This window comes from Lepisosteus oculatus, chromosome 29 (assembly GCF_040954835.1).
Source record: "Lepisosteus oculatus isolate fLepOcu1 chromosome 29, fLepOcu1.hap2, whole genome shotgun sequence".
Taxonomy (NCBI): Eukaryota; Metazoa; Chordata; class Actinopteri; order Semionotiformes; family Lepisosteidae; genus Lepisosteus; species Lepisosteus oculatus.
In genome coordinates, this window is record NC_090724.1 from 6,819,710 (window position 1) to 6,843,066 (window position 23,357).

The following is a 23,357-nucleotide window of genomic DNA, read 5'->3' on the forward strand; positions in this document are numbered from 1 at the left end:
ACAAAAATGTTGATTGGACGCTCTAATTAACGTCATAATTGATAAACATAAGAATATCGTCTTACACAACTAATTAGCAACCGCAACTGAAGACTATAACATTGCATGTGTTAATATATCATACAGCCAGTAAATACACATTAGAACACAGCAAACTACACAGTTTCTGCTCTTATGAAAAGAAAAAAAAATTCTAAAATCCCATGAGCACACATCTAAGACATAATATAGACACCACCTTCAACCTTTTACTGAGAGAGGGAGACAGGGAGACTCAAAGATGGAAATAGGGGAAGTCTCTTCTTAAGCCCCTGATTAAGACGAGCGCAGCTTGTTAATCCGAATTCAAGCAGACAAGGCCAGTCCTGCTGTATTTACAGACCTGCCAAGAAGACATCAGCAAAGCAAACCTCTGTTTATAAAGAGGCAATTACAGATATTCCCCAGGGAGCCCATTAAAAATCCTTAAGAAGTGCCTTTGTTTCATCCTTTACTGTACGAACATAGAAGGTCAGACCCATGTTAAGCACAAGGCAGGCTTGCTTGTTAGAAATGTGGCACTGTACTGCAGGTATGTCGAGATATTATACTGCTTCATCCTACTACAACAGCTGGTGCTGACACTGTAGATTTCTCACCTGACCGTCCTGAAGGAGGCATGCAATTAATTATTTAATCATAATTAAACACCAAAAGCTTCCCCCTTAAATCAACAAAATGTATAAACTAGGTACTTTGTCATTGAAAAATGTATATCACGAGCTGTGCATCACAGCTGTACGAATAAATAAGTGTTCCCTTATCTACCAAGATATGGTGCATTGAAGCCCCTGGAGAACTGTGTTGTACTATTTCTGTATTTTAAACCACATTGTAGTTAACTACAATAAAACATTCCAGATTTCAAAAATAGCAGCTTGACTTACTTTAACAAAACTATCAGATCAGATAGCACTGTTGAGCCTTATTACCGTTTATCAGAGATCCTGCTATTTTAAAACGTTGATATTTTCTGAAATGCCAAGGCTAGGCTGTCATTATATTAAGTCATCTTCCTTTTAATTTTTAGGAACTGGTTCCTCTAACTGTGTTATTAGGTATAATAAATCTTCATTAGTTTTAATAATGTCTAAGGACCCAGCGGAGACAAGAAATTTAGCAACTGAGAGAAAGTCAATTAGATTAATTTCATAGCGCACTACTGAGATGCCCTCTCCCAGCACCCTGTGTTCTTGCAAGTGTTTGTTACATCTTCACAGCAGGACTGCTCCGAAAAAGTTTTCGGGACAAAATTTCAGTCTAAAGCCAGTGTCTTCTGGCCTTAACAAACTCCAGCCTCCTGTCTAATGCAGATGGGTTCAAACGGTCACTGTCATACTCACCTTTCTGGCAATGGTAGCGAAGAGTATTGTACTCGTGAGCACCTAACTGATCTCGGTCACTGAGTGCTCTTGGGTAGAGGAAGTGATGTCATCGGCGCACATGCAACATTCTACCCAGGGTGGGGCTGAAGTGGATGAGATGCTATACACCTCACAGCAAGCATGGAACCTTGTGGGAGCCCCAATACGTGACGTCCCCCAGCAGCTGGTTTCCTGGCCATAGGAGACTCAGAAACTCAAATCGCTCAGAAGTGGCCCACGATGCTTCTGCACTTGACCGGGTCAGAACCTTTGGCCATGAGGCTGTCTCACCGGACCTCTGCCAGAGGCCAGGTTCAGTGAGGGTGACCCTAGTTTTTCAAGTCTTCTTACTCAAGGCCCCAAAAATAGCCTAGAAAAAAAATCACCTAGTTTTCCAACACAAATAGAAGCCACTGCATATCACTGTTGCTCCTGTGCTGTTAACAAGCTTGTTTGCTTTCTTCCTGCCAGTGAGCATTCTTTGCTTTGCTACAGCATTTTCTTTCTAACCCACAGCCAGGCTTACATAAATCAGCAGACAAGGACACCTAACTACGCACTGGGGATTCAACGCCTTCATCCTAGTGTGTTTTTTCTTGGTGCAGAGCAAATATTTATGCAGCTTTTGTGAAAGAACCAAAAATACGCTATTGCTGAATCTCCAGAATACTGTATTATAATATAAAGTAATTTAGCAGGTGATGTAATAACCGGGTTTGAATTTACAAAGTGTTCATTTTGAGACACGGAAAGGCAGCAAAATAGATAAATAATACAGCTCCTGTTTGTGTGGGTTTTTAAGTCTCGCTTGCTATTGTTTTATCTGGCAGAGGGAAAACATTTGAAAACTATCTGTGAGCAAGTGAAAGCAGGGACTGCCAGCCTGCCAGCCAGACGAATAGGCAGGTACTTTTTATAGTGCAACAGGCAGACAAGTGGGAAAATCAAAAGGAAGCTTCAAGTTCAGATGACAGCTGCTAAATAAGACATCAATCCCAGAACTGTCACAGCGGAAAATCAAGCCCAATTTGTAATCAGCGTTTTGAGAATGATAGTAGAGCAGATCAAAGCTTAAAAAGTATGGGAGGATCCTTACAAAACACCTGCCTGTCACCATTTATTTATTTTAAAACTATCCTGGCTCCAGAATAAGAGCGACATGGCAGGAGCCTGTAGCGATTTCACTCCCGTTATCAAATCTTTCCCAATCCCCCCTTCAAAGGAAGAAAGACGGTTCCAATTTATTTTGTAGTTGAGTTTATCTAGTTTATTCGCTCCCCGAGCAGGGCTTCAGCCTTGGCAGTGGGCGAAAAGCTGTCCGATGGACTGGAGCCTTCCGCTCTGGTCATTTAACAAGTCTGGCCAATAATCCGATTGACCCACCTCAGGGCGCAGGGGGTGGGGGGACTCTGTAAGGGTTCAGAGCAGCACACTTCATATAGCAGACAGGAAGCAGGCAGAGACTGTGTTTCTCATTCGAATTTGGTTTCCTCCGTGCAGGGGAAGAAGGACAGGTCACTCTGAAGGAGCAGAGTCTTGGCATGGTCAGCAGGAGAGGTAGATTGCTTTAGTGGAGACAGAAGGCGGCATGCGGAGATTGAGAGGCCACTGCTGGAGACTGCCAAAGACAAAGCAGCCAAAGGCTCTTTGTTCACAGTTTGTAAATTGGGTTGACACTGTTTGCTAATTGCACAGTATTGTTCACGGTTTAACATGAGGTTGTGCTGTATATAAGGTGCGTCTTTACTCCTCAACGTGGCTGGCAGACAGGATGAGGATACAGAGCTGGTTACAGCTGTTGTTGTATGCCGTGCACTGCTTGTATTATTTTCTGTCTTTAGACTTGTCAGGGCCCCAGAGGAGCTCAGTGTTCCATTACTCCTTTTCAGCTTGGTTCTGTTTCGTGCGTTAATAAAGCCGAGAGCCCTTGTTGACTCCCACTCTTTTATTCTTGTGTTGGAATGTTTCACGTGTGCCGAGGTCCCCAGACGGCCATCAGCGAGGTGTGAAACTTCCATAAAAATCCACTTAATTATTTATTTGCCCCCTTATGTATGGAACGCTTTAAGGGAGCATAGCTGCAGGAGCACAGCCGTATATTTAGCTGGCTCATCACGCTGGCCCAGTTCAGCCGACAGAGCAATTCAACAGTGAGATCCTGTTCAGCTGACACAAACAGATTTAAAGGAGAGGAAAAGTTCTCTGCATGCAGGTGTGTGTGTGTGTGTGTGCGTAGATGGCAGGAGTTGGAAGAAAATGTACTTATCCGTACACTCATCAAAAGTAATCATAAAAATTGCACTCCCATTGCGTGGCATTTGGAGATGCAAGGTCTGTGGAATTTGTGGAAAGCTATAATTGACAACTGGTAAAGCATTAACAACTGCTTGAGGAAAAAATATTCATTTTCCATGTTTTTCTGCTTGGACCACTTGTACAAGACCTGCAGCTGGTAAAACCCGAACTGGATCAAACTGGTCCACAACAGGTGGCTTGCACCCCAGTCTTTCCCCTGGGGATGACCTGGATCATCCCGCACAGTCCACACAGAACAGAGCGCCTGGAACTGGAACTGGAGCAACAGAGCACAGGGTCACCGAGTTCTCCCTGGCCCTTCTACTGCGCTCTGCCATAAAAAGGACTCCCACTTTCCTCTTATCTGACTGGGCAGGAATCGATTGCCCATGCCTCATTAGCCCTGACGCTTGTGAGCCAGGAGTCCAGCACACTCTGAAATCGAGCACAGACATGGCTAGCTGGCAGGCTGCAGGGACAGACAGGGAGCAAGGGGTCCTGCCTGCTGCCGATTACTAGCAGGGGAACTAATCGGAGGAAATTCTTCGGTTTTCCTGCAGGGCTGCCTCTCACACCACGCTCTGCTTTTCACGGGGTTGTCTGACAGAGTGAGAGACAGGTGCCACGTGGAAAATTAACAAAGATGGATACTTTTTTTCACAACAGGGTGACAATGCAGCTTGTCTCGTTGCTTGTAATCTCAAAAGGAATGACAGGGCTCATACACATCAGAAAGAGACCTCTGCATCGCTGGCTGCTACAGTAAACTTGATGGTATCTTTCATCTTCCATCCCATTATTTTGCCATGTATGCAGTATGTATTTGCTTTCCTAAGCATGACCATTGCATTACCATGAATGTGCAGTACATGGGACAGGAAACATTCAGCTTGTATTTGTCAGTGAATGGAGGTTTTGGGGATATTTTGGGGGGACTATAGCACTGCTTCTACCTTTTTCACAGGTGGCCCCTCCATAGCTGGGCAGGCACAGGCAAACGAAGGAGTTGATCTCATCGATACAGGTGCCTCCATTCTGACAGGGGGTGGATTGGCAGTCATCAATGTCTGCAGGAAGACAACGATACAAACAGGGAGTTAGCGGAGATGGCCTTAAATCTTCTAACAGCCATAAGTTACTCAGCTTTGGTCTGGGAACCATTCGTTTCTGATCGCTGCTTTCACTTAAAAAAAATACTCATGCTACAGCTTTTCTGATTCCTTCCACTCCCTAAACAGCAAGTCATCCCCACAGCCTTCTGGGGAATGTAGTTCAGACAAGAGATGCCATCTTGTCTCAACCTGCCATTCTATCATAGCACACATCCCTCCTGGGACAATGTTATCCACCCATGGAAAAACACAGAAGCCACCAACTGTGGCCATGAGGACAGATGCTGCATCCAGTCTCAGTGTTTCAGGACGTCCTGTACGAAGCACCACTGCGAATTTCAAATGTCATTGACAATCAACTGCACTGCACCTAAGATCATGTATTTATTTCCATTTCATCCTTTATTTAAGCAGACAAGTCAACTGAGAACAATTTGTTGTTGGTAACAATGACCTGGCCAAGGGACTTATGTTAACAAATTGCTGAAACCAGAAAGGTGGGCATGCAAACAACCCCTACACTCCAGAGACTGCTATCAGCTCTGTGCTCCACACTCAGAGGAGTAAGCAAATCTGCTAGCTGCAAAAACTCTTCAGCTTCCTGTGGTTCACATGAGAGGTAACTCAGTAGAGAAGGTATTGAAAGCAATCAGAGGGATAATGGACTGGGGCTCACTGGGCTTTTAATATTTGCTAGATTATGCATGCAACCAGAGGGTTGCTAAACACTTATGCCCATTGGAAGCTGGGCCATGCACAGATAGCAGAGAGCAGGCAGACAGGTCTCTATAAATAAACAGGCTGATATTTAGCACAAAAAAAGAAAGTATAATTCTAATTCCCTCCACCACTAATGCCTGCAGGCAAAATCGATTAGAAACGCAGCTGGTATCCCAGCATCTCCTCAAGAATCGCCTGACCTAGCCAAGTCTCCTCGAGGCACTGGGGATGGGGGAGGGCAGAGCAGGTGATGTGGCTTCATGCATCTTCCAAGCTAGGGGGGATGTCAAGAGCCCTCAAAGGATTAATAAGCTCCTACTGTATGAAAACATGTGTTTCAGTGTGTAAGCACTGCTCTTTTTTCTCAAGCTGGAGGGGTAGTGCTAGCCCAGTCTGCAGCCTCGGTCAGTGGTGTGGAGTAATGCAATGCATACCACATTTCTGCATCCTTAAGTAAACCTACTAATCCAGTCACTCCCAGCTATACACTGTAGATGGGGAACTCTGTTCACTGGGAAGGATGGGGTTAAACTGCATCCTCTCCTTGTGTAGCCTTGTACTCTCCCTTTCTTACCCCCGCAGACATCAAGGTACACTCTCGGAATACTCAGCTGCTTAAGCTTGCGTGGGACTTGAATCTCACATCTACCCACACAGCTGAGTCAACCTTCCAGCGCAGTCCTGCTCACATGCCCTGCGTGTCTCTCTCAGACTCGCGGAAGTACAGCTTTTTAAAACGGAAAGACTACAGGGACGGGATACTGTGAGAAACTAGGGAAAGCTGCAGAGCTCTGACTGCGGAAGACGAAGGTCAGACAAGCCGGAAATCTCCACACTTAAAAATCTTGCATGCCTGTTTGCCATAATCGGGCTAGGGGAATGGACAGCGTCTGCAAGACTGCGTGTTCGGACAGTGGAATGCTCTCCTTGAGAGCCATTTTTCCAGGTTAGCATATCCTGTCTGAAACCAGAATGCGGTTTTATTCTGCTCTCCATCTCTACAACTCCTTTCTATCCACGTACGGCTGATTTATTACCTCCACTGTGAGGTGCTTCCAGACGTCTCGACGAAAACAAAAAGGAGCTATATGACATAAACTGTATTATTACTGCTGCCTCCTCGTGGCGATCCGAGCTGACAGGGGCTCAGTCTCTTGGATGAGTGGCGGAAGCAATGGGGCTGAAGAGCCAACCTCCTGCAAGCGAGGGATGGTGCCCCGGCCCCTTCGTTACACAAATCCAGAGAGCGGGGAGGTCGTGTGTGGCAGCATCTCAGGTTTTTCTTTTTCATTTAACCCAGGTTAGTACAAAGAGTGGCAATAAGGAAAAAAAATGTAGTAAATAAGAATGAAATAAAATACATTATTACAACAATAATATTAAATTATTATTATGCATTATTATTTCAAATGCTTAGCACCTAATTTTGCCATTTTGACACCTTCGGTCTCAGGTCTGAGGTCCAGGATGCTGCTGGCCTGCACACTGCAGCTCTGAGCACATGCAGTCCGTCCACTGGGCCAGCTGCTCTGCAAGTCCTACGGCTTCCTTCAATGACAGCTTCCATGAGGAAAACGAAAGGGCTCATTTGTCAGTTCACAGGCCAAACCGCAGAAGCGGAGGGAAAAGCAAAGTTCTGAGAGGCCTGAAACTGCACGTACTGTATGCACAGGCAGTGGCAGAGTCTGAAACTGCACATACTGTATGCACAGGCAGTGGCAGAGTCTGAAACTGCACATACTGTTTGCACGGGCAGTGGCAGAGTCTGAAACTGCACATACTGTTTGCACGGGCAGTGGCAGAGTCTGAAACTGCACATACTGTATGCACGGGCAGTGGCAGAGTCTGAAACTGCACATACTGTATGCACGGGCAGTGGCAGAGTCTGAAACTGCACATACTGTATGCACGGGCAGTGGCAGAGTCTGAAACTGCACATACTGTTTGCACGGGCAGTGGCAGAGTCTGAAACTGCACATACTGTATGCACGGGCAGTGGCAGAGTCTGAAACTGCACATACTGTATGCACGGGCAGTGGCAGAGTCTGAAACTGCACATACTGTATGCACGGGCAGTGGCAGAGTCTGAAACTGCACATACTGTATGCACGGGCAGTGGCAGAGTCTGAAACTGCACATACTGTATGCACGGGCAGTGGCAGAGTCTGAAACTGCACATACTGTATGCACGGGCAGTGGCAGAGTCTGAAACTGCACATACTGTATGCACGGGCAGTGGCAGAGTCTGAAACTGCACATACTGTATGCACGGGCAGTGGCTGAGCCTGCTGGAGCATATAGTGTATGAACAGGCAGGAGCAGAACCTGCCGCAGTGCATATGCTCGTGGAGAACATGGAGCGACCTCTTATCTGTACAGCTTTTGCTTGCTGGAATCGGTCAGGCACAGAGGACCACTCTCTCGGCTGCTCGGGATAAATGCCTGCTTGCAACGCTGCCTTTTTAATAGCAGGCAATTCGAGGCTTTTTACTTCTACCAAACAATGTCTGATTTATTGTTTCAATTACAGCTCTTGGAGGCTGGCGCAGAGCTGTTTGTAAACTTGAGTCAAATAAAAATGGAGATAAAAAACTCAACTGAATATGTTTTTCTACAGGGGGGGAAACAATCGCTCAAACAGAAGCAGCTAGTTAACGGTAATGAATTCCACTCATTTGTCTACCAGATCAGCGTGAATAAAAATAGCAAAGTAGTCCAGTGCAGTTCTGGGCAAGAACTACTTTACTCCAAGAAAAGGCCAGTGTCTGAGTTTGAAGAGAGCAAACTTGTTTAGAAAACATCATCTGGCGTGCAAACATGCACAGGAGCTTAATGATGGTTTGAAAGTGTCTATTGAAATTCAGTGCCGTCTTTGTCTATACTGTATTACTATTAATGTTTGAAGGATAAATTACCCTCTTTCACTGTAATGCGTGTCACGTTCTTGTTGATTGTCTTTATTGTAATTGCTTTGGCAAACTGTTAATAGTCCTGTCTTTTCCATAAAAGCGCTTTATGGACTGAACTGAGAAAGAGAGAGACTCTCAGACAGGGAGGGAGAGAGAAAACATGCAACGCAGAGGGACACCGAGAGACAGAGAAGGAAGGAGAAGAGAATCTTTTCCCGCAATTTAATCATGTTTAATACATACTTGCTAAAAACATCCACCCATTTTCTAACCGCTTCTTCCAATTCAGGGTCATGTGGGAGCTGTGGGAGAACAGGGAGAACATGCAGACTCCACATAGACAGCACCCCACGGCCCCATAATGGGAGGCAGCAATGCTAATTACTGCGTCACCGTGCCTTCCCTTGCTAAAAACATTCTAAGCCGAAAATAGCAATAAATAACAACAAATAATACTGTATATTAATTTAAGAAAATCTGTCTGATCTTGAACAGCAATGAAGGGGTTAGCGGAGAAATAGAGCACTGAGAGGAAGGACCCCTTGCCTTACGGAGTCTGTGAGATGCTTCTAACCACTGCTAAAAGCTCTGCTTGTCATAGCATTAACCACAAAGGGCCTATTAAAGCAAACTAAATGCCAGCAGTTTTTAGATCAAACACTGTTTTGATCAATTAAATAGAGCCCCTGAAGTTCAGAATGCCAAGGAGGAAATTCATTTAAGATGAAATGCATGAACAAGGCAGATGAAAGGAGGAGAAAATGAACTCTTTCTGCTTCAGAGCAGCATACCGGGCCCTGGAGCGTGTCCAGAGAAAGTAGCAGGACCAGAGTCTGGATTACTCTTTGAGGTCTGAGGTTATGCTAGTCATTGCAGTTGTGATCTAAAGGCATTTATGTTCTCCCTCGTGAGAACATAAATGCACCCCCATTAAGTGACAAATATCCACAATCAGGTGGACAAGTGAATTCAGTTCTGCACATTCTTCTGTGAGGCAAGACTGTAGGACACTTGATTATAGAGGTGGGCTGCTGGGAGGGAGGCCAGGTGTTGAAATTGCTCACAGAGTGGGAAAGGAGAGGACTTGAGGGGTGAAAGGAGCTGTCTGTACTCAGTGGCTGACATAAGGTGGTACAACTGATTGCAGAGACCTTCTTTTTTCTGATGAGTACTTATCTGAGAAGCTGGGCCCTGTCCAGTGGAGATGCACTGTAGAGGATGTTGACAGACGATGGCCGCCTGGATTAGGTGTTGTGCTGTCAGGTGCTCACGCAGTGCCTCTGGGGTTAAGAGCGCTGCACTGTGGGACGGAGGAGAGTGGACCCTGCTCAGGCAGCCGAGGGTAGAGAGGGCTGGGGAGCGACTTTGAGATTTTGAACTGCGGCTGCTGGAGAGAACAGACAGTCCTGGCCGCAGTGCACTGGGCGCAGAACAGCCGGCGAGGGAAGATGTCAAAACGTGTCAGACTCTGCCCACTCCTCCAGTCGCCTTGGCGAAAAGCAGTCTGGCAGGTTGCTTTCTGTTCCGCCTCTCAGAAAGCTACGTCCAAGTCTGCAGAGCCCTAGGGGGGCGTCTGAGTCTGTTTCCTTCAGCTGTCAGAGAGGCCTGGCATGAGGAAGGAGGCCCAGAGAGGATGAGGGGGATCTGGCTGATGGCCAGCTGTGCGGACAGACCGGTGGGCACCACCCACTGCTGTTCCACGGTGCACTGCTCCAGTTCCTGTGAATTTTAATGTTTGCAAGTCCTGAACTACACCAGCAACGTGCTCCATCACGTGGAGGACATTCTATCCATATAACAGCACATGCTGAAAGGCCACAAGGTATAATTTAAAAATGAGCTGGATTAGATAGATTAAAAAAAATTCTTGCACTTGCTGCAAGCATCCTCACTGACTGCTGAACAGGTGGGGTTTCAGGAGCTGCCAGAATCCTGCTGGACTGAAGGCAGCTCTTTACCTATGCCAAAATACCAAGGCCTGGTTCAGATTCCACTTGAGCTACTGCTGGCGGTAGGGTGGAAATCTTAAAATATTATATAAAACAACATGTTTTAATTTCTCTCCTTCTTACGGAAACGGGAAAGATTCCCCAGTGTGCTCCGACCGTATTGCCGTTTTCTTGCTAAATTCTGATGCACTTTTTGCAAAGGTTCGAACCCAAACAGAAACACACACGTGCCGGCAACATTACGATCACGCCACAGACAAGCATCCTGAGAGGCCTGTTTGCTTCTGACAATGTGTGCTGCTTTTTCCACGGTTTCTTGAGCGGTACTGTCATGGGGTAGAGCACAGGAGATGAACTGTATAGAAAATAAATACCTATGGATTGTCCATAACCATATTGGTTTTGGTCAATCATTTATTAATAAGGTTCACTCAATACAATACCTCTCTTGGCATGAGTTCAGACAGGGGCTTTACAATGCTCTCAGTTTAGCCTTGGCTGGGGCCGTTTGGAGAGATGTTCGTCAGGCTATTTTATACTTTTATTTATTTTAATTTGATGCTTTTGATTAGTTTGGCTATTTCTGGCACTGTTTCCTGTATTCTACATTTGTTAGGTACATCTTCCAAGGTTTTCAGGATACAAAAGAAACAGGTTAAAATCAGTTCTTATACCTTTGAAGTATGCAGCCATTACCGCCTCTCTGCCCTAGAATGTTTCTCTCTGTTCAGTTACATTCTTCAGGGGAAAAATTGCGCTGATCATCAGCAGATTTGAAAAGAGGACACACTTCACGATCTGAACAAAATCAATGCAGATTTGATTAGATGGTCTTCTTCGCAGGTGGTAAGACCTGCGTAATAAGAATAAATATTTCTTGCATTCATTTTTTATATTTGCTATGTTCTTTATTTCGCTCCCACCAAATTATTTGGAGCCGATTTCCTGCTTTATAACTCATCTTATTTGGTCGGACAAGTAGCCTAGAGTTCAGCTGATGTAATGGCACACTTACCTGATCTACCTAATTTGAATTATTATTGCGCTTTTTAGCTCAAGGTCTTAAGGATTCTGTTAGATCCTGATACATCAGTCTCTTGGCACCAAGTCGAGGAAGGACACATTAAATCAATAAGACTTCAACAATTTCTATATTCAGTCATTAAGTACATTGTCTTTGAATGAGATCTATTATAGCAAACTCATTGGGCATTTGGAAAAAAGTCAACTACTTTCTCGGCACTACACTAAAACTTCCCAAGCTGTCATCAGTACAGAATAATGTTTTCTTACTGATTCTCAGCCTGTCGTTTAACACAGTCTATCACCATATTTTAAGCACAAATAATCATACATTTGGATGATGTCATTGATGATGATAGACTGTGCATATTTCGGGATCTAAAAATATTCTACACAATTTCCCAATTTTTACATTGGGGCTGTGCATAGCCCTTCACAGCCATACAGGGCTGTGGGATTCTGTCCTGTCTTCTCTGATAGAACTGTATAAACCTTCTTCAAAATGTTCTGGTCTCATCCCAATATAAATGTTCCCTTAAACAGAAAATCAGTCTTTTCTCAGTCACTTTCAGAATGTACTGTACAGGTCAGGGAATTCGACAGCCTGGTAACTAGTCCTGAGTGGGCTGCAGGACGGGGAAATTTTCTTCTTTGGACAAACCTACTGTAGCACCTCCAGTTAATACGATTAAGAATATATCTACAGAATCCATGCTAGACCAAGCCACTTCCGAAAGTGCTGAGGAAGTCACTAAGACCAACTAACAGGTGTTTTTGAAACGCCCTGTAATTCAGATCTTATGGCTTCATGTAACTGGTCTTCCACTGGATTTACATGATGGGACCATACCAATGAGCCTCAGACTGCATCCACCCAGCTACTGTATACGTCTTGCTTGTGGGTCTCGTAATGGTCAGTGCATCATACAGACATGGGTGGAGCCCGAGATCCCTTTCAATCTCACTTGGTTGCATTTATAGATAATATTCTATAGATAATATTCTATAAATTTCTATATATTCTATAAATTTCCCATTGGTCCTTACCAATCATGGCCTCCTAATAATCCCTATCTATGAATTGGCTTCATTAGTCTGCTCTCCTCCCCACTGAGAGCTGGTGTGTGGGGAGCGTTCTGGCGCACTATGGCTGCCGTCGCATCATCCAGGTGGGGGATACACATTGGTGGTGGTGGAGGGGATCCCCATGACCTGTACAGCACTTTGAGTGGAGTGTCCAGAAAAGCGCTATATAAGTGTAAGCAATTATTTATTATTATAATTATTATTATTATTATTATTATTAATATGACATAATTATATAATTCTTTATATTTTATATTCTTAAAGAGCTCTCTTCAGCCGAGTTTGATTCTGAGCTCTCATCTTTTCACCTTCTTCTGATATTATGGTCATGGAAAAAAACCCAATGAAATGGAAACTGCTGGCCTGACGGTTATTTTTATTCGGGCACAACTTATGGCCCAAATCGGCAGAATAAAAAAAAACTGGAGAGTGCCAGAGACTGCAAGCTTAGAAGCACAAGCAGTCCAAACAGACAATGTCAACACTCAATGAGACAATGCATGTAACAGGACTGGCCCTCACTGTAAGCATGTCTATAACGGCAAAGCGGTTCTTTTTTCTTCATTTTTTGGAAGAGCAAGTTCAGCGTATTTCCTGCCTCACTGCCAGTAGAAACCATTCCCTGCACCTCCGGTCTCAGGGTGGAAAACTGTGATTAATAGCATGGGCACAGAGGGAAAACCACACTTGCACACTCAGTTGTCATGAAACAGCGCAGTGTATCCTGAAATATGACATGCTGGCCGGTTGGAAAAGGCGTATCTCCTTCATTACTCACAGCCCGGTTCTGAATGAACAAGCCATGCATCATGGATAGCGGCCTACTCCTGTGATCAAAGCAGTGACTTATTACACTATAGCCAATTAAGAGGAGAATCATAGATGCACATTATTATGTTGCATAGCTGTAACTACCAAAAGGGCTGCACATTCATTAAAAAGCAGCTCTAATAATTTATACGCTCTGCTGATGCATAATGCATATTTCTTTGTATGTCTGCAATGTTTATTTGTCTTTAAGCATGTGCTCTACTCGGAGTATTGAAAATTCACACATTAAAAATGCATGATCCATTTGCACCATATATAAAAAATGCAGGCATACACGACTCAGATACTAGCTGTCACGCAGGATAAATCTATAACATCTGCTCCTATTGTACCCCAGGGCCTGAGGAGACACGAACTGGGACTTAGGTTGTCTAAATCTTGCAGCGTGTCCATCCCACAGCCTGGGCCCAAGGGCACTGCACTGAAACATCACTGGCGTGCTGTTCTTTTCATTTCGGCTGGGATTGGAGAATCCGGAAGGGAAGGATCTTATTGGCTGATTACGAGCTGGCAGTAGAGGGATGATGGATGTTTAATATAACAGGAAGAAGCTGAGGTTAATTCCACGCTGAAAAGTAGGAAGAAATAATAATAAGTGCAACATTCTGGGCACGCAGCTTTCAGCATGGAAGTAACCTCTACTCGTGCATTGGCAGATCGCTCGCTGACGCAGCTCCCCCAACTCCAACCTCATTGAAATAACGAGACCCTTACAGCTGTGATGCCATTTGTCATCATTCATCACTGCTGCCTGTGCAGCCTCTGTCAGACTGGGAAAGCACCCCAGCCGATGTGAAAGTGTGCACCACTGGTGGCGGTGTCATAGATGCCACCTGCAGAACCCACTTCCGGACGTGTTAACGAGGGACAGAAGGAGTTAACGAAGCCTATGTTTTGGGAGAGCCGTCCGTGCTATGATCCCGAAGCCCTGGCAGTCTGCACCAGCCACGTGATCAGTCTCGCTGCCTGGGGAGGTGTGGATCTTTCCAGAGGGTCCTGCTGCAAAGTCTGAGCCTGTGTTGCCCACAGCACCAAACAAGAGTGAGTCCCACAAAGTCAAGACTGGAAACCAGGAACTCCGAGAGCCATGAAGGCCCTGTACCACACACTGGCCAGGCATGGTCTTGGAAATATCAAGATGTCTTCCTGGAGCTCCAAACCCGTGTGTTTGGTCAAGAAATTACTCGTAGAATAAGCAGCGTTTTACAACGTGCTCCCAAACAAATAAACACGTTATACGCAATCAAATTGGCTCTTTCTGCAAAAATATGAACTTATTTCTTCATTTTGTCATACAAATAAGCATTACTGAGATTTAAGAGATACTTTATTTTTCCCCAATTATAATTTGAACCAGACTTCCATTCACTGTCTTTTCACTTTCCATTCACATTTGCAGTCATGCGATCTGATGTCAACTCCAAAACGTCGAAGCACTCGTTTTAAGAGCAGCAGCTAGTCGCAACGTTCGGGGCTTTAGCTTGGAACACGGGTTTTGCATTAACCGGTCTGCCTGCTGCTCAGGCCAGAACAACATTTAAAGAGGTCAAGGAACAGAGGCTTCACGGAGGCGTGCTGTGGCGCGTGTGTTGGTGCTGTACAGCGGCGTGCAGTCGGAAATGTACTGCAGGTGGAAGGGTTGGGAATAGACGCCTGTGCTTGTCCGCTGCAGTGCAGAGCAATTTCCATAAACCCTCTGTAGCAAATAACAATGAGCAGGGCTAGGAGGATGGGCAAGAGAGAGAAGTGGCAAAGTGACAGAAGACGTGGGGGAGTGCGAGGGAAGAAGAGAGAAAAAATCAGAAGCATCACGGTTAAAAAAAAAAAAACATTTTCATATGCACATTCCTCCTACCTATCAGCAAATCCTGCCAATCTAGTTTAACACCTGAGATCACATTTACCTTTGCATCTGTTGATAGTTCTTCCATTTCTGTTTAGGTATAGCTTTTTTTCCCCCACACGAGATTTTTGGTTTGTACATTGCGAAATGGCCATAGCAAATTCATTTGCATTTTCTCATAATAAATAAGGATTTCTTTGCCATCTACCTCGCGGTCTCTCTGATCCTGTGCCTGCCTTGTCTTTGGTCTAATATAGCTTCCAGTGGTTCAGCGTGCATCAGGATGTCAGTGTGTATTGTGGTGTCAGTCAGTGGGGGGTGAGTTATTCTTTTTAATTTGCCAGGTGAGTTATTGGCACGCTCGGCAGGGAGCCTGGAAGTCAAGTCCGAATCATTTCTTCATTATCTGTGTACAAAGCTCAAGGCAGCGGAGACAATTCGCCTCTCCGACTTCCCCGCCTTCACGGGCTTTATAAAACTGTCGTCTTTTCATTTTCTGTTTTGCCGGAGAAAAGTAATTGCTGAGAGCAGAACAAAAGGTTTCCTCTCCAACAACCCTGTGCTAAAAGGCTTGACAGATGTCTATTCATTTCTATTGACTCCCCCTTTTCTCTGCTTTTCATGTGTTGCCTTTCTGTTCTCCCTGTCTTCCACTTCGTGCCTGTCTGTGCGCACAGCGGGTTCTGTTCTGGTACCGCAGGACAAAAGAAAACCGAGAGTTGTTCAGAGTAACAAATTATTTTTTGTGGAGAATTGTATTTCCTCACAGTGATCCCCTATCCCATTCCCAGATCCCATGCCTTCCCCCCGAGACACTCCGAATTACCATCCTGCACGGGCACAGCTCATTCCAGACCACGGATGGACTCCTTCCACTCTTACCTATGGAGAACTGCAGCCTGTCCTGAAGAGGGGCTTCAGAGCTCTCCAGTGGAAGGGCTGAAAGCGCTTGACAGTCTGGCTGACAGGGCAAAATGAAACCCAAAGACCACGGTTTCCCCAAAGTGCTGCACACAGCCGCCAAGAAAAAAAAAGTTCACGTAACGCTCTCTTGTCCTGTTCCAACGATAACTCAAGATCTCGAGGTGAACACATCAACAGCTTGACTTTTTTTTATGGTCCGCACTGTAGTATGCACTGGCACACACAGCGTAACTTGAATGCTTTGTTTTAACCTTCCCACAGCCCTTCATTTTCCTCACCACCACCTCTTCCTCTCCAAGCGCGAGTAACTGTGCCACGGCAAAACACCGATGCCCGCTGTGAGAGATACCCTGAACGAAAGAGCCAACCAGCCACCAGAGGCTCCGTCTTCAGGACACAGAGACGCTGCCAAAGCCTGGAACAAGACAATTGTCACTAGGACTTCCCGATATCAGGAGAACAGTATAAGTAAACTATAAGTAAAGTCGAAATTTCTCTGAAGTACGGGTTTGGGCTTCATCAGGGCAATCCTGCAATCTGTCTCTGAAGCCCCCCAGTCATCAGAGTTGAAAAAGTTCCTCAAACCGAAATATATCAGTCTAAGACAATCAAAGCCGATGAAAAAAGTTCTTAGAAACCGATCGTCTTCAAACTGCGTCTTCTTTAGCACATTTTTAGCCAGCGGAAAAACGCAGCGAAAGTCGCACAGCTCAGGCCAGTGTAGAGCATGGGTTAGAAGCACCATTAAATGTTGGCTACAGTGACACATCTAGTTGCGCGTGAAATGCCAAAATGAAGAGATCTGACCCAGCAGAAAAGGTGCTCCGGCAACTTTTGATCTGATTCAGTTTTGGAACGATGAGAACAAACCTAACAGTTCAACCATAGCTCCCGCTACGCGAATACAGGGCCTCGGAGCAGAACAGGGGTCACCCAGCCTTGAGATGGAAGCCCATACTGTGGCTTCCTTCAGAAAAAAAAACCCAGCTGGACGAGATCCTGGGATCAATAAGCTGATAACTACCAAACGAGCTCATATGGAGCTCTTTTTCCTTCCCCGGCACAGCTGGCTGACAGGAGGCCAGGCTTCACAGCAGCTGGAAACACAGCCACCATGCGCGTCCTTTCACGCTCTTGTGAGTCTGGCTAACTTGCTGGATCGGAGACAGGATCATCCGCACAGGAGAGGTGCTTGAGTGAGCTTATCCTGTGGAACTGGGATCACCCTCACACCTGTCAAACAGACCCCCTCCACCCACCTCCTCCGCCAGAACAGCGCTTTGTACTTCGTAAATGTTTTATATACAGTACGTGTAGGCTCAGCTACCCATACAGTACTACATACATTATGCAAAGGGTTCTAAATGCTCTCGAAATAATTGCAGATACAACATCCATCCCAGGGGGGTGCCTTTGGGGAATTTTGAATTTCTGCACTGATTCTGCTTAAATCATCATTTTAGGCGGGTTTGTTTTTCAACATTTGATCTGCCAAATGGTTTCTGAGGATAATGATGCTGCAGTGGCTGCGCACTGCTTCCAGGGAAAGAGGCGCCATAAAAAAACAGGGGCCGAAGGGGGAGAGGGCAGGAGGAAAGGAAAGAACGATAACCCCCCCCACCGCGCCTGCTCGTCTCTCTGCCCTGGCTCGAAAGGCCACAGTGCAGTGCGCGCAGACCTGAACCGTGTTCTGGAAAGGCATGTCGTTAACCTGCCTGCCTCGAGCCTTAATTAGTGCTGTGTACATCACTGGGATAGATTTCACAGTCCAACCACATCACACTCAAAAACAAAAAGAAACCACTAATTTCATACCAAAACACATCTACAATACAGCTTATTAAACTATACAACTATGACTATATACTGTACATTACTGTCATTTAATATCTAGGCTGGATATAGTCAACTACAGTTATCTTCACATTTTCACGAAACAATTATTTATAAATGATTCATTATGTTCATTACGAACATAGAAGTTAACATCTGATTGCACTGAATGATAGTTTAGGTCTTTCCTCCTATAAACCGGGCCAAACTCCGACTGGAAAAAGCAAGTCAAACTCTGACCAGACAAACGAGGTCTAACGGTATTAAGACAGACGTGAAGTGGTCTGCATTTCGGGTTATTGCAGCCTAGTGCTTCAGTCCCTCTCCCTCTCTCCTTGCCTTTCGGCACTCAGAACCCCTCTGGTGCAATGCACAGCTACTGTATCCCCACCCTCTCTACAAGGCCCTGAGCCCGCTCCACAGTGCTTCTCCAAATCAGCCTGCCTGCAGCCACCTGACCACCTCGCGGTTCTCCCCAGGTGTTAGTAACAGTGACCCACAGCAAAACACTGATGCCTGCTGGCAGAGATACCGTGAACAAAAGTTCCAAACAGTCACCAGAGCCTCCATCTTCAGGACATGGACACAGAGACACTGCCCCACTGGGAGCAACGCTGTGGCAGGACAACAGCAGCTGTCCTGCTGGGAGCAAGACAGTCGAGACTAGGCATTCCCCATATCCGGAGAGCAGGAGGTAGGTAGGTACTTTATTAATCCCATGCAGGAAATTCAAGTGCTACAGCAGCCAGGCACAATCCACATGTAGTAATACAATACATAAAAAATGGAATAAAGAATTACAAACGAAACGGAAAAAGCACACACACAAAAAAAAAGTATGAATGTACAGAACACAAGGAAGATGTAATACACACTGTATTATGTATTGTGTGTATTGCACACTCCCAAGCAACTACTGCAACTATTGCACGGTTGTGAATAATAAATAAATTGCCCATTCCACTTCCACGTCTATAAACCAGATGTAGACAGAACACGCAATATACTAAAAGGGTTGTGGCATTTACAGTATAAGTAAATACGAGCAAAGTAGAAGTTTCTCTTATTTTTCTGCACCTTTGTAATAATGAGTCCCCGGATGAACAAGGATTTCATTTGGCGCAATGGACTGGAGAAACTGGCCTTGCTCATTCCTGCTGGACAGGAAGTCCTACGCTCAACCACCCTTCCCCCACGCCCCTTTTAGTGTATTACGACCCTTGACCCCTTAACCCCTGTTTGCAAAACGGCAGCCACCCCGGCCGGGAGCTCACCGATCTCGCAGTTCTCCCCAGAGTAGCCGGGCTGACACTGGCAGCTGTACAGGTCCCCAGTGGACAGGCAGGTTCCTCCATGAAGACAGGGGTTGGTCTGGCAGGGGTCATTCTCAGCTGCAGGAGGGACACGACAAACATGCTAATTAGATGCTGCCCTCCCCGTCACACAGAAACCCACTTGGGCTCAGAGCACTTAAGACCAGATGTTACAGAATGGGTTTAGGAAGATAAGAACATTTTATTTGCCAAATACAATTTCTTGCATTAGGAATTGGTCTTTTCGCATACCCCAGCTTGCTCTCCATGAGACACACAGACAGGGAGAGGGGGTCAGAGCACAGGGTCAGCCATTTATAAGGCGCGCCTGAAGCAGCTGGGGTTAAGGGCCTTGCTCAGGGGCCCAACGGAGTAGGATTCCTCTGCCGGCCGCGGGATTTGAACCGGCAACCTTCCACCCACAGGCGCAGATCCTGAGCCACAGGGCCACCGCACTGCCCCAAGAGTAAGTGAGAGATTCAACAGCTTTGCCCCTGCTGCTCCAATACAATTGTCCAGAATGAAGATTAAAGAGGACCCCCAGAGAAACACATTTTCACAAAGTCAGAGACAGGGGGGCACAGCACCGGAGCCCCAGTTTATCGACACCCATGCTCTGCAGGCGGAACACGTCTTGGTCTGAAATCCAGAACTACAACCCAGATCACAACACTGATTTTCACATCTTTTGATTAGGAAATAACTTCTGATTTTTCATTTGGACTATTAAGTTCTTCACTTGTGGCTTTTAACATTTAAAAAAAAAAAATTGTAATGATGAAGTCAGGAGTTTAAATAATTTTAAAGATATAAGGAGACTCATGGCAAAGTGGCTTCCTTGTGTTGTAAGATCATCACAGAGGGCTGCATAGTCTAGTATCACTTATTAACATGCCAGGTTATAAGACATACTAAGCAAGAGATGCCTTCGCCTTCTACAAAGGGTCATTTGGTGTGGCTTATCTGGGTGGCCTTCTGCACAAATTACTCTTCATTCTGGACCTCAGAGACAATGTCTGGATCTATAATGGTGTGGGTAGAGGTCATGTCTGTGTAATGTGTGCAGACTAAAAAAACCCTGGCAGGCATTTATTTATGCCATGCATTTACAAATTCCACGAGTAAGCCATAGCATATAATTACATTATTAATTCCTATTTATAATATATTACCACTATTAGTTGTAATTAGCATGCAATTATCTTTAACTAGATATTATTATGTGCGATGGTCAAGAGTTACTGTACTGAAATGTTACAGGGTTTTTCCAATATGGCACTAATTTGTTGTAAATGCCATTCAGTGTGAGAGAAGGTGACATTTAAGATACTTGTGCGATAAAAAGGAAGGATGGTGAGGTCAGGCTGGCGAATATGGATCATAGCTCTGCAATGGTTGCATGCAGTATTAATGAAGACTGCGTATAGCCTAATGTAGGTGTGAAAGAAATACCATAATTTTCAGATTTTAGTTGACGCGTGGATGTTTTACACAAACTAGTGTATTTTGTGCATCACTGGGGATCTTTGATTTGTCAAGCTTTTGTGTGATGTGTCTACAGGAACACTTGTAAAGGGCACCATAACACACATTTCAAATCTGCATCTCTCTCCAAAAAACATTAGAGAAAGAAGATTGACCACTAAATAATACACTTACAGTACAGTCCTTTGAACAAGTGAAAGGTCTCACATTAAAACCCTGAACATTGTGGTGCCGTATTTTTCAATACTGGAATGTGTCTGGCTGTAGGAGGCCCTGAGGAGATTTTGTGCTGCAGAATCTTGGATAAGAAGAGTATAACACAAACCAGAGGCCGTTAACTGCAGATGTGCTCCGTTGTGGGGGAGAACCACAGAGCCATGGGTTTATTAAGCTGGTCTACTGATGGAGAAAAATGAGCCAAGATTAGGGGTTGCAAATGACATTTCAGAAACTCTTCATAACCTGAAATATATCAGGAGTTTTAATAGAGTGTCATTACCCTACCAGCAAATGACCTCAGCAGGTGATTGATTACCGTACATCTCATTAGCAAAAGTTCAATCTTACACCTATAAAGCTTTGCAAAAGTATAACCGACTGCACATAACTTGTGTATAAAGTGTCATTTACAAGGAAGCCATCTGAGGGAGGGTTCAAAATCAGAGTATTTTTTGTTACTCGGGCAGTTCTGCTTTTACTGTAATGGTAACAGCATCCAGAATGCTGGAACCCAGGCTGACCCTTCATAGCCCCACTGCACTGGAATCGAACAGCAGGGTGATTTGAACGAACTCGGCAGGCACACAAGGACACTAAAGGCTGCTGAGAACGTCGGGAAAAGTCCCACAGAGTTCACACAGTATATCCTACATGCATGTCTTCTCCACCTTAATTCACTCTAATGATTCATGAAGAGATCTTTAACGCTCCCATTCAAGTGCAGCCAAGGTAATTCTCCAGCCATTGCCTGCTTCGAGGTAAGGACTTTATTTAATTCTCACACAATTAGTCACGACTTATTACACACAAATGGGATTCCGTTCCCCACCATCTGCGAGAAGGCAGTAAACATGAGCAACGGCCGGCAAAGCAAAGGGGAAAAAATGAAAATATGCAATAATAATAACAATAATAATTAATGCATACTGACTCGGCATGCATGGTTTCTCCTACAGCGGTAACGTAACCGGAGCCTAACTGGACACCCCCGCCGCAGCCTCATCTCGCCCCCGTGAGCTCGCTCGGAGTCGCAGGCCTGCGCTTCTGGAATGCGGGGAAGAGCCAGGTGCTGGCACATCAGGGGAGGGCTTCTGCTGTACGCAAGGTCTTTATAATTAATTACGACCGCTCTTGAAATAGCCTGTCTCTGCCCGGCGCGGTGGCGGGGAGCGGAAACGAGAGCCGACACACGGAGCTCTCAGTCTTCCGTCTGCGGCTGCCTGAGAGGTGTGAGGAGAGGGGGGGCACACGCGGAGAGGCAGCGTCCCCGCTCGAACCCCCTTCGCTTTTGTCCTTTATGGTGCGGAAAGATGCACCTCGTAAAAAAAAAAGTATTAGAAAAAAATAGCCAGAAAAGAAGCTCTCTACGGCCGCGACGCATTCTAATGCTTGCAGGACAAGTCAGATCCTACTGCAGAGACGCTCTTCATGGCCCGAGGCGCCGAAGGGCAGAAGACTGAACCGTGATCTGAGAGGACGAAGATCAGAGGCCGGGTGTCTGTCTCCCGGTGCCAGAGCTCACATGTGCGAGTGCACAAGCCCTGCTTGGAGGAGATAAAGAAGCGAGGTGATGGGGTGGGACTAGACTAGACTTCGACGCTAAAATTAAAAAAAAAACAGACAGGTGGGGATAGGATGTTCTCAACGCTGACACTTGCTGGGAGAGTCATGTATCCAGCCACAGTGCTGACATTTTTTGTGAATTGTAATGCCGCTGCAGGACAACGCAATCGTAGCGGCTCACACGTGTGGCGGAGCCTCATAAACGCCAGCTGACCCAGTGCAGGGACTCAAGAGCCACCGGCAGTTTTCAAATACAGCCCTCCGTTCGCGCTCAAGGCTTTTCGACACCAGGAGAGAGTGAATGTGGACTCCCCGGAGTGTGTTACTATTGCCTTTTCTTAAGATCTCACAAAAGAGTACAGATCGGAGCCTCCGGGGAAAGTCGGGAACCGCGTGTGGAAACAGCTTTGCTCGAAGTACTCAGACGCACACAAACTCACCTAATTGCTAGAAATATCAAGGTGCCTCATAAGTAATTTGTTTCGAGAGATGGCAGTTCCGAAAAACTGTTTACACGAAATCCCGCCCCCCTCAGCCGAGCATCCAAGATCTATTCCTCCCCCCGTCCCAGAAATTACTGAGCCTTGTAATAGGTTTCCATCTCTTCCATCCAGATAAGCTATTACCCCCTATCACGGGAGACCCGCATGAACACAACAGCACAAAGCACTGCCAAATGTACTGCAGAGACAAGCCCCAACACACCGAGACGAAGCTGGCGGCGGACAGCGAGGATTAAGGGTTTACTGCGGTTCGACACCAAAGCTGCAGGAGAAATCCTGCAAAGATACACAAACCTCACAGGGAACCTGCTGGAGCCAGGGCATTCTGCACCATTACAGCAGTGTC

The 23,357-nt window shown here is 45.7% G+C and overlaps 1 protein-coding gene across 2 annotated transcripts in view; it reads right to left on the reverse strand.

Annotated features, from left to right (window-relative positions):
* The window catches only part of ncanb (neurocan b), a 103,505-nt gene that overhangs the window by 22,747 nt on the left and 57,401 nt on the right, over positions 1–23,357 (reverse strand). Inside the window, exons 9-10 of one of the 2 annotated variants that reach the window (XM_069185916.1) lie at positions 19,203–19,319; positions 4,652–4,765 (exon numbers count right to left, since the gene is read on the reverse strand). In XM_069185916.1, the coding sequence (XP_069042017.1) occupies positions 4,652–4,765; positions 19,203–19,319 (231 nt within the window). The remainder of the gene's footprint in view (positions 1–4,651; positions 4,766–19,202; positions 19,320–23,357) is intronic. The other variant, XM_069185917.1, reaches the window with a different exon arrangement.